Source organism: Ornithorhynchus anatinus, chromosome 4 (genome assembly GCF_004115215.2).
Source record: "Ornithorhynchus anatinus isolate Pmale09 chromosome 4, mOrnAna1.pri.v4, whole genome shotgun sequence".
Classification (NCBI taxonomy): domain Eukaryota; kingdom Metazoa; phylum Chordata; class Mammalia; order Monotremata; family Ornithorhynchidae; genus Ornithorhynchus; species Ornithorhynchus anatinus.
The window spans coordinates 104,355,742-104,367,998 of NC_041731.1; the positions used below are offsets into that span (position 1 = coordinate 104,355,742).

At 53.5% G+C, this 12,257-nt stretch overlaps 1 protein-coding gene across 1 annotated transcript in view; it reads right to left on the reverse strand.

Moving 5' to 3' along the window:
• PRKACB (protein kinase cAMP-activated catalytic subunit beta) overlaps positions 1-10,667 on the reverse strand; it is a 162,469-nt gene extending 151,802 nt beyond the window's left edge. The window contains exon 1 of the mRNA XM_029064081.2: positions 10,549-10,667. Coding sequence (XP_028919914.1) covers positions 10,549-10,594 — 46 coding nt within the window. The 5' untranslated portion in view covers positions 10,595-10,667. The remainder of the gene's footprint in view (positions 1-10,548) is intronic.
• Positions 10,668-12,257: the final 1,590 nt, after the last annotated feature.

The window sequence follows — 12,257 nt, forward strand, 5'->3', positions numbered from 1 at the left end:
TGTGGGGTTGAGGGCGGGGCGAACATCCAGTGCCCAAAGGTCACAGATCCAAGTGCGCAAAGGATGCAAACGGGAGAGCGGGCCGGGGAAGAGAGGCCTCGCTGGGAGAAGGCCTCTTGTTTTGTCTTGGTGTCAATCGCCAGTTTCTACAGACATCGCTCTGGGCACGTCACTCCCCTCTTCAAAAACCTCCAGTGGTTGCCTATCAACTTTCGCACGAAACAAAAACTCCTCACTCTTGGCTTCAAAGCTGTCCATCACCTTGCCCCCTCCTACCTCACCTCCCTTCTCTCCTTCCTCAGCCCAGCCCACACACTCCGCTCCTCTGCCGCTCACCTCCTCACAGTCCCCCATTCACGCCCGTCCCGCCGTCGACCCCTGGCCCACGTCCTCCCGCTGTCCTGGACCGCCCTCCCTCTTCACCTCCGCCAAACTAACTCTCTTCCCCTCTTCAAAGCCCTACTGAGAGCTCCCCTCCTCCAGGAGGCCTTCCCAGACTGAGCCCTCCCTTTCCTCTGCTCCTCCTCCCCTCCCCATTCCCCGTTACTCCCTCCCTCTGCTCTTCCCCCTTCCCCTCCCGCAGCCCTTGGGCATATTTGTATATATTATTTATTGCTCTATTTATTTTGTTAATGATGTGTACATATCTATGATTCTATTTACGTTGATGATATTGACGCCAGACTACTTGTTCTGTTTGGTTGTCTGTCTCCCCCGTTCAGACTGTGAGCCCGTTGCTGGGCAGGGACTGTCTCTGCTGCCGAATTGTACATTCCAAGAGCTTAGTCCGGTGCTCTGCACCTAGTAAGCGCTCCATAAATATGATTGAATGAATGAATGAATGAGGTGTGAGCTGAATAATGTTTTGAAGATGAGAAGCGTGGTGGTCTGGAGTTCCAGGCCAGGAGGAGGATGTGGGAGAGGGGTCGGTGGCGAGATAGAGGGGGCTGGGGCACGGTGACACTAACTCCTGCGGAAGCCACCTGCCGCCGCTCGGGACCTTCCTGCCAGATCGGTGCAAGACAGTGAGACCGAGGCCCCAGAACGCTGCAGTCGGGAAAGGAGAATTATTATTTTTTTTAATGGTGTTTGATAGGTCATGGGTTCGAATCCCGACTCTGCCGCTTGTCAGCTGTGTGACTGTGGGCAAATCACTTCACTTCTCCGTGCCTCAGTTCCCTCATCTGTAAAATGGAGATTAAGACTGTGAGCCTCATGTGGGACCACTTGATTACCCTGTATCTACCCCAGCGCTTAGAACAGTGCTCGGCACATAGTAAGTGCTTAACAAATACCAACATTATTATTATTATTATTATTATGCAATTACCATGGACACACCTCTCCGAGAAAGCCCCACCTCCATCTGCGATCGTTCTGGTAGTGGATCCATTGACCTTTTTTGGTGAAAATCCAGAAGTGGTTTACCACGGCCTCCTTCTGCAGAGTAAACTTGAATTTCCGCCCTCGACTCCTCCATTGCCTCCCATGCCGCTGCTGCCCAGCACAGGTGAGCTCTGACTGATTCGACGGCATACGGACAGGACAAGATGGGCCTGGCACTGTGTACTAAGCGCCGGGGCGGATCCCTGCTCATCGGGTCGCGCACAGTCCGTGTCCACAGGGGGCTCACAGCTTTAATCTCCATTTTACAGACGACAACTAAGTCAACTGACTTGCCCCAGGTCACACAGCGAACAAGAGGCGGAGCCGGGATCGGAACCCAGATCCTCCGACTCCCAGGCCCGCGCTCCATCCTCCTGGCCGGGGTCGACGAAAATCCTCAAGACCATAAACTCGTCGTGGGCAGGGAACGTGTCTACCAACTCTGTTGGGCTGTCCTCTCCCAAGCACATAAAACAGTGTTATGCACAGTCGGTGCTCAACAAATACCAGCGTTGGAGAAGTGGTACGGGAGGGTATACAGAGGGTATATGCGGAACGCTCACACGGTGGAGGTTGTGAATTCACAATGCTCAGTGGTGCAGACATGCTGAGGTGGCAGGGGCCGGATATAGTCCGGAGAGAGTAGAAATCAATTAGGGAAGGTCTCATTACAGGAAGGTTTTGCAGATTCGTTCATTCAATAGTACTGACTGAGCGCTTACTACGTGCACAGCACTGGACTAAGCGCTTGGAATGGACAATTCGACAACAGATAGTGACCATCCCTGCCCACTGACGGGCTTACACTCTAACCGGGGGAGATAGATGGACAAAAACAAGACGACAATCACGATAAATAGAATCGAGGGGATGTACACCTCATTAACAAAATAAATAGAAGAATAAAAATCTATACAAATGAGCACAGTGCCGAGGGGAAGGGAGAGGGGGAGGAGCAGAGGAAAGGGGGGAAAGGGGGATTAGCTGAGGGGAGGTGAAGGGGGAAAGGAGGAGGGAGCAGAGGGAAAAGGGGAAGCTCAGTCTGGGAAGGCCTCTTGGAGGAGGTGAGCTCTCAGTAGGATGGGGAAATCCGGGGTCTGATGGATTTCGGGGGGGGAAGAAAGAAGAGTGTGAGCAGTGGGACAGATAAGGACGGGGCACAGTGAGTAGGTTATCTCTATAAAAAGGGACGGTTTGTAGTGGGAAAAGTGAGCGGATAACAGGGAAGGAGAGAGCTGACAGGTTAGGAGTTTCTGCTCCATGTGGAGAGAGAAGTCTGCGAGTCAAAGGATGTAGGTTCTAATCCCGGTCCCACCACTTGTCCGCTCTGCGATCTTGAGCAAGTCCCTTAACTTCTCCGGGCTTCTGTTACCTCATCTGTAAAATGGGGATTAAGGCTGTGAGCCCCGTCTGTGGCAGACTGTATCCAACCTCATTTTTTTTTTTATCTACTCCAGCACTTAGTAAGTGCCTGGCACGTAATCCGGGCTTAAATACCATTAAAAACAAAAACAAAACCCGATTGGACGTTTCTGGGGAGAGGTGAGACTTGGGCAGAATGACGCATTGGAAAAATGATCCAGGCATCAGAGTGAAATATAGCCTACAGAGGGACGAGACTCGGCTGATGGAGCAGTCGATAAGTAGACTGTAAGCTCCGGGTGGACAGGGAGCGTGTCTACCAATTCCATGGCATTTTATATTCTCCCAAGCACTTAGCACGGTGCTCAGCACACAGTAAGCGCTCGATAAATATCTTTGATGGTCAGGAAAGGTTAGAGCTCGGAGACCGAATGCCATCAGGTTTTGGAAAAATACACTCAGGGGTCGCAACCTACCTTACCCCGTTTTTCAGATGAAGAGGCTCCGTGGAGATTTAGTTACTTGCCCATGATCAAACAGTAAGTAGGCCAGAGGTGGGGCTGGGATTCAAAGCTGGGTCTCCTGACTCTCTGTGTCATTTGTGATTACCTCCGGCCCGCACTGCCTCCTTTCTCTGATCATTCCCCCACCCCTTTCAGATCCCCCTACTTTCTGTTCCTCTGTGAGCATCCCCTTCTCTCCATTAGTAACTCATCCGATCGCTTCTTCCGTCTCATCCCATCTTCTTTCACTGATCCTCTACTCCTGACTACGATTTCTTCCCTGGTCTTCTGTTTCTTCCACTGCCTTGCACTGTCCCTCTCTGTTTGTTATTCCTTCATTCGCCATTCGCTCGACATTTATTGAGTGGCTGCTGTACGCAAAAGCGCTGTACTAAGCACCAAGTACTCAGTGTACAAAGGGGTAGAGGATAAGTAAGACTTGGCCTCTGCCCCGTGGAGGGCTCGCAACCTAAAAGTAGGAGGGGGCTGGAGAGGTTGACATGAGTACATGATGAAACACTGAATCAACAGAGACAAAACAAAAGGAGAATACAAGAACAACAAACATGGAAAGACATCAGAACACTGCAGCTGAAGGACCATTTTCAGGCTCCTCGCCACATACATAGGCAGTAGGCTTCAAGGGGGCAAATTTCTATGATTTTTTTAAAATTTTAACTGGTATTTATTAAGGACACACAATATATCAAGCCCTGTACTAAGCACTGGGGTAGATACCCACTAATCAGGTTGGATAGAGTCCCTGCCCCGCATCGGGGCTGGCTATCTTATATTTCATTTTACAGATGAGGACTCTGAGGCACAAAGACGTGACTTGCCCGAGGTCACACAGCAGAAAAGTGGCCGGGCCAGGATTGAACCCAAGCGGGTCCTCCGACTCCCAGGACCCTTCTCTTTCCACTAGACCACGCTACTCCTCTAGGCGATATTCAAACTATTTCCACATTTTAAATCTATATTTCGGGTTACGGTCAAACTGTGCTACCCTACCTATTCCGCAAGTATGTCTTAATGACCAACACTGAGAGCACTACACAATAAAATTGCAAGTGTACGTCGACAAACCGACGGCTAGCATCTTTTTGATTTGCTGTTCAACTCAAATGGTTGCCCAGGATGGTAATTTATTGCCACAAAAGGGCCCAAAACTATTTCTCGTGCACCTCAGGAGTAGCCTCAAATCTTCCCCGGGGGCACCTCAGGAGCCACATTTCCCAACCAAGCGGACTGTGGGACATTCCCTGAGGGGCGTGACGGTTCTCCGTTCGGGACAAGACGATCCCCACTCCCCTCATCAAGGAATTCTGATTATTTGGGGGAATCTCTGAGCCAACGGAGAAGGGGCTCTGTTCCGTCTGGACTCCCGGTTCCATCAGAACTCCCGGGAAGAGGACCCAAGCTGCAGGATACTGTACTGCTTTGCACGCAGTGAGCGCTCAATAAATACGACCGAATGAGTGAATGCAGGAGGACGCGGCCCGGCCCCCACCGCAGCCCCCCAACTCCCTGAATCTTTTGGACTATTCTGGGAGGACGCAGGTTCCTCTGCTAAGAATGGGGAAGTTCCACCCTCCTGTGGATGGGACCAAGTTCTCCAGAGGGCAGAGATCAAGGAAGAAGTCAAAAAGTTGGAGCTTCCTGGCGGCTGGGATGTGTGCTACTGCCTGCTCTCCTGAGACCAAATGCCTTAAAAAAAAAAAAAGCCAGGAAAGGCAAGTTGCTTTGGCTATCATACTCCTAATATGAGGGTTATTTTAGACTAAGCCCCATTGCCCTGACTCTTCCCCCAGGTAAGGCTTTCGGACAGCTGCATGTTGGAAACATCCGGTATCCAAGTCACTTTATTTATTTTTTTAATGGTATTTGTTAAGTGCCTACTATGAGCCAAGCAATGAACTAAGCACTGGGGTAGGTACAAAATAAACAGGCTGGACACAGTCCGGGTCCCACGTGGGTCTCAGTCTTAATCCCCATTTTGTGGATGAGTTCACTGAGGCCCAGAAGTGAAGTGACTCGTCCAAGATCACGCAGCGGAAGAGTGGCAGAGTCGGCATTAGAACCCAGGTCTTTTCATTCATTCGATCGTATCTACCGAGCACTTACTGTGTGCAGAGCACTGTCCTAAGCGCTTGGAAAGTACAATTCAGCAACGGAGAGAGACAATCCCTCCTCAACCACGGGCTCAACAGTCTAGAAGTCTTCTGACTCCCAGGTCCGAGCTCCTTCCACTACACCATTCCGTTCATCGAATCCTTCGTTTGACCCTGATGGTTTCAAACCTCAGTGGATTTAAGCATTAACTCGCGAGCCTCAACTTTTGCATTTTCTGTTGTGATCTTTCTGTCATGCTGTGGTACAGATCGACCCCTGATTTTGATTGTGACTCTAGGTGGGAATCTGGTTCAGCCACGACTGGGACCCTCACGATCTCACAGTTGGGTTCTGAGTGGAGTCCCTCATTCCCACATCTTCTTCCTTAAGAAGCCCTAATAATAATAATGTTGGTATTTGTGGCGCTATGTGCACAGCACTGTTCTAAGCGCTGGGGTAGATACAGGGCAATCAGGTTGTCCCATGTGAGGCTCACAGTCTTAATCCCCATTTTACAGATGAGGGAACTAAGGCATAGAGAAGTTAAGTGACTTGCCCAAAGTCACTCATCTTGGTTCTCATATACAGCCAAATGGCCCCATTTTCCATCTCCTGAAGCAAAAAGACCTGGCACGGTCTAATGCGGGCCAGACTGAAGCCCCGGGCTGGCCCTCCCGAGTGATCTCCGAATCACACTGAGCCCCTGAGGGGTAAGTAGGAGGACCTGAGGGGTAGGCAGTGGCTCAGCAGCCCAATTTCGGTTGCAGAGTGGTGGCCTCAACAGCCTAGCCTTGTCAGTGCATCAAAAGTCATTACAAGAGCCAGTGGAGACCAGGAGCTACGTAAGGATCATAAATAGTTAAATAAAAAGGGCATCTCTCCACCTTTCGCTTACCTCCGTTACCCGTAAGGATTAACGAAGGAACATCGCAAAAGCATTATTACTCTTTGGAAAAAAAATATATTATTAATTTCCTGCATTTGGCCACCGATCTATTCTAGATGAGTCTATATCTGGATCATCTGACCTTGAATATAAGCTCTTCTAGGTCAAGAATCGTGTCTCCTTTTAACTTCTATATGCAGCACCTTAAATAGCCGTACAGTCGTGCACCCCAGGAAACGCGCAGTACGAAACATCTGATGCCTCGGGCACTGGCCGCGGTTACTGTCGCCTTCGGGCTTGGGAACAGACATGGGCCTTTGGACCCGAACGAGGAAATCGAGGCCATAAACGTGACCTCAAAACCCGGCCCTCTCTGGAGCTCACTGAAGCTAAAAACAGCCACCAAGGCCGGGCCGAGCCAAAAGTCACCGAGCCTGTAGTCACTCAATTAATCGACATTATTCTTGAGCTCACCTGTGGGCAGGGCAGCACCGTCTACAGGAAAGAGCCCGGGTCTGGGAGTCTGGAGACCTGGGTTCTAATCCCAGCTCTGCCACTTGCCCGCTGTGTGAATTTAAGCAAGTCGCTGAATTTCTCTGTGCCATAAGTTTCCTCGCCTCTAAAATGGGGATTAAATACCCGTTCTTCCCCTCAGACCCCGAGTCCCTTGCGGTACGGGGACTGTGCCCACCCTGATTATTACGTAGCTACCCCAGTGCTCAGGCGAGTGCCTGGCACACAGCAGACGCTCAGACAGCACCACAAAAACAAATACCTTAGGAGACGGCGCACCAGATTCAGTAGACGAGGGGCCGGAGCGGGGCACAGAAGGGGTTAACTAACACAGTCCGCCTTCCCCAGGTTGAGCGGGTGGGTAGAGTCACCGTGTACTCTTCCGTGGGATTTAATCAACGTCACTTGATACGTTATACCATTTTCAAAACAATAACCTCAACTTTAGATGGACGTCTCGTCTTCGGAATAACGATCACAAACGAGCAGTCAACCTTTTGCCTCCCTCGGCCTCAATCATCTCCACCTGTCATTTCCACTTTAAAGCGAATGAAAGCACAATTTATCAAAGAGAGCAACAGAAAATACCTAACAGAAACAGCAGCCACACCTAGATGAATCAAAGGTACTCCCTCGATGAAGGTCCCAAGAAGTACTACCGCTAAGAGAGATTTGCAATATTAGGGCAGGAAAGTTCTCTGATTAATGCAGTTGACATATTAATGGGGGGTCAATTATCGCGATCATTCTACAGCTGGACAAAAAACAATGTCCTTGATCTGTACTCTTCCAGCTGAAGTTGCTTACCCAGATCAAGGACATGACATTGCACTTCGTTTTCCCTAGGAGAGACCACAGGCTATTTTTTCTGTTATATCAGTACTTGAGATCTCGGGGCACCGGCTTTACTCCTCGGGTATATAATTCAGACTCAACGCCAGAGAGGAGCTTAAAACAGAAACCGGTTTAATTGGACTGTCGATGAAAGTGTTTCCAGGCATAAGATGATCGGTTTAGTTATCTATTTAAAGAGAGACTTGCCTGAGTTTTCCTGAGCCCATTTCAGGTCTGCGTTTCTAAATTCCCTCTCCCAACCCATTCCCTCCCCCGACTCCCTCCCTCCCGCCGCTCTGTCCCCTAGCTTCCCTGGCCATTTTAGAATGCAACGATTGCCATTTCTGCCACGCTCAGCTCTGCGCTCAAGGTTTTCCCTCATTTTCCAAAACAGACCGAATGAATACGACTTAAGCAAGCGCTCGCCGGGGGAGAATCCCTTTGACATTCTATTAATATATATATTAGAGTCATGCTTGACATTACCACAGAGACTGAAGTCTAAACACTGCATTAAATCCTTCAAAAAAAGGGGGGGGGGCAGAGAGCCGCAGCAAAACTATGGTGTTACTCAATTCCCGGTTACGCTGATGTGAGTAAGGGATTAACACAACGAGTTCTGTCACTTCCATTAACCGGAGGTTTAAAGTAGTCTGTGTAAACTAGCGCTCATGGTATGGAGGGTCCGTGGAAAATTCTTCCTACTTTGTCTGCAGCTGGCGACTCTGTGCAAAGAGGAGCAGGTAACGTAGGCCTGTACTCGAGGATCGATCCATCAGTGGCATCTACCGACGACTTACTGTGTCCAGAGCACGTTACTGAACATTTGGAAGTACAATCCAATAGAGTTGGGTAGACAAGATCCCTGCCCACAAGGAGCTTTCAGACTTTCTTCCATTTCTGCATCACATCTTTTCAGTGCTTTAAACAATCTCTCTACAAAGTATATAAAACAAATCGAATAATCTCCCTTGGTCATTCGAGCCAAATAAGGTGAAATCCAAGGAAGTCGGTCAGATTTTCAAGTTACTCCATTTAATAATCTACGGAAACCCCGAGATCGGACCTTCTGACTCTACCAAAGACAAGGCCTAAACGCAACGTGAAGCTTACGACAGAAAGTGACCAGAGGCGGACACGACCCGTCGACGGAAATACCATTTAACAATTTGCCGCGGCTCTGCGTTCCGTCGGGCGAGACCCGCACGGGACGCGACGGGCCTCAGGATCCACTGAGGGGGTCACGCACCCAGGTCGGTTCATTTTAAACCGCTCATCTGGCTTAAAGAATCAAGTCGGAATTTTAAAACGGCATAGGGTTTTAGAGGTGGTTACCGAGTGCCCGGGTGCGCCCCAGTTCGATAGAGTGAGGAGGTGAACTCCGCACCCTCGAGGAGTTTACAATCTAGCTGGGATTCTGCCTATGAAAATAACGGTCTTCCACGCTCGCTGTGGGCCGAGCACTGGGCCAAGCGTTCAGGGTGGACACGCGAGAAGAGTATGACAAGAATTTTGATCGACAGATCTGGCGGGGGGCTATTTATAGTCGGCTGGGGTGGAAACTACTGGCGTTCTTCAGTCTCTGGAGGTTCGAGTGTGAACTTTCGATACTCGTGGTCTGCTCCTTTGGGAGGGTCTGTCCCTCTCGGCAGGGAGAGGGAAGGAGAAGTGAGCCCGCCTTGGGCCCACCCCCCTCCTTCCCAAGGAGCCCCATTTGATCCCGATTTGATCCCGTTGGGCCCTACAGTTTAGGATGCAGGTCCTGTGGGCTGGGGCGGGGACGGGTCCTCCAGCCAGGATCCTTGGGGGTGCCCTCCGGGGGTGGTGGAGAGGAGGATGAAGAGGATGAGGAGGATGGGGAGGAGGTTGGGGTTGGTGGGAAGAGTCTGGGAAGCCCATCCAAGGCCGGAGGGCTGGAGAGGAGGAGGAGGAGGGTGGGGTTGGTGGGAGGGTCTGGGAAGCCCAATCGAGGCTGGAGGGCTGAAGAGGAGGATGAGGAGGATGAAGAGGATGGGGTCGGGGTTGGTGGGAGAGTCTGGGAAACCCATCCGAGGCCGGAGGGCTGGAGAGGAAGATGAGGTTGAGGTTGGGGGGAGAGTCCGGGAAGCCCATCTGAGGCTGGAGAGCTGGAGGGGAGAATGAGGAGGAGGATGGGGTTGGTGGGAGAGTCCGGGATGCCCATTCGAGGCCGGAGGGCTGAAGAGGAGGATGCGGAGGGTAGGGTTGGGGTTGGTGGGAAGAGTCTGGGAAGCCCATTCGAGGCTGGAGAGGAGGATGAGGAGGATGGGGTTGGGGTGGGTGGGAGAGTCTGGGCAGCCCGTCCGAGGTCGGAGGGCTGGAGAGGAGGAGGAGGAGGTCCAGGAAGCCCATCCGAGGCCGGAGAGCTGGAGAGGAGGAGGGGGATGGGGTGGGGGGTGGGGGGAGAGTCGGGGAAGCCCATTCGAGGCTGGAGGCAGGAGAGGAGGAGGAGGAGGCTAGGGAGGACGGGGAGGGTCGGAGGAGGAGGGGAGGGTGGGGGTTGGGGGGAGAGTCCGGGAAGCCCATTCGAGGCTGGAGAGGAGGAGGAGGCTAGGGAGGACGGAGAGGATCGGGGGGGGGGAGGGGAGGGTGGGGGTTGGGGAGAGTCCGGGAAGCCCATCCGAGGCCGGGGCGAGCAAGGGGCCCGGCGCTGGGCCTTGAGCCTCATTCGATGGTACCGGTTGAGCGCTGACTCCGTGCGCGGCGCCCCGCGAAGCCCTGGGAACGCACAGCTGGGCCACAGGGAGAGGCCGGCCGGTCCCGGGGGGCCTGCCTGCAGCGCACCGGCCTCCTCCCGGGCCCCGGGGCCGCTCGGAGGGACAACATCCCACCGACCGAGGGAGGGAGGAGCGGCCGGTCCTGGGGGGGGGGCGGGGGGGGCGGCGAGGCCCGAGGCACACACACACACATCCACAGCCCCCCGCGGCCACTCACCGCTCTCGATCTCGTTTCCTTTCTTGGCGGTGGCGGCGTTCCCCATGGCTCCCGAGGCCTTGGCGGCGGGCCGGGGGCCGCGGCTGCTGCTGCTGCTGCTGCTGCCGCCGCCGGCCGAGCGGGGGGAGGGGCGCGGGGCGGGGTCCTGGGCCCCCGGGGAGGGGGGCGGGAGGGCAAGGGGACCTCGGCGGAGCGGTCCGCCTCACTCCCTGCTGGCGGGGGCAGAAGGGCCGCCCTTCCTCCGTCCGGGTCCGGGGGTCGGTCCGTCCGTGCGCCCGCGGGCCGCTCCCGGCCCCGCCCTCCTGCGCCGCACTGGGGCCCCCGCGGCCCCCTCTCGCTGGGCGCCCACACCGGAAGTGACGCGCGCGCGCGCCCGGGCGCGCGAGGCCCCGCGCGCGGACCCCTCCCCGAGGGGGCGGGAGGGGGCGCGAGGGCGGGCGCGCGACGCGGGCGGACCGGGGGGGAGCTAGAAACCGCTACTTGGAGCGGCGGGGGGAACCGCGCCCCTCCCCCCCCCCTCCCCTCCGGCCCCTCAGGACGGGCCGGACAAAATGGAGGCGCTCTCGCCCACCTCCTCGGCCCCCGCAGTGGCTCCACACACCCCACACTGGCCTAAGCCCGTCGATTATTCATAATAAGAAGAAGAATAGTTTGTTTTGTTAAGCGCTATGTGCCGAGCACTGTCCTAAGCGCTGGGGGAGATCCGGGGTCATCAGGAGGCCCCACGTGAGGCCCCCACGCTTCATCCCCATTTGACAGATGAGGGAACTGAGGCCTAGAGAATTGAAGTGCCTTGCCCACAGTCACACAGTCGCCAAGGGGCAGAGCCGGGATTCGAACCCGTGACCTCTGACTCCCAAGCCCGGGCTCTTGCCACTGAACCATGCTGCTTCTCTCTCACTCAATAGTATTTATTGAGCGCTTACTATGTGCAGAGCACGGTGCTAAGCGCTTGGAATGGACAAATCGGCAACAGATAGACAGTCCCTAGACTGTAAGCCCGTCAAAGGGCAGGGACTGTCTCTGTTATCCATTTGTCCATTCCAAGTGCTTAGCACCATGCTCTGCACATAGTAAGCGCTCAATAAATACTATTGAATGAATGAGAGGACGGTGTAAGAGCAGACAAGTGCCCCGCCTGCCACGAATTGTCCATTCCAAGTGCTTAGTACGTTGCCCCGTGTGTAGTAGGCGCTCAATAAATACGATTGGATGAGTGAGGAGCTCACTGTCGAGACAGATTCGTTTGGGTTTATTCGTTCATTCACTAGTATTGATTGAGGGCTCACTAATGATAATAATGTTGGTTTTTGTTAAGCGCTTACCATGTGCAGAGCACTGTTCTAAGCGCTGGGGGAGATACAGGGTCATCGGGTTGTCCCACGGGAGGCTCCCAGTTAATCCCCATTTTCCAGATGAGGGAACTGAGGCCCAGAGAAGTGAAGTGACTTGCCCACAGTCACGCAGCTGACAAGTGGCAGAGCCAGGATTCGAACCCTTAATAATGTTGGTATTTGTTAAGCGCTTACTATGAGCAGAGCACTGTTCTAAGCGCTGGGATAGACACGGGGTAATCAGGTTGCCCCATGTGGGACTCACAGTCTTCATCTCCATTTTCCAGATGAGGTCACTGAAGCCCAGAGAAGTGAAGTGACTTGCCCACAGTCACGCAGCTGACAAGTGGCAGAGCTGGGATTCGAATCCATGAC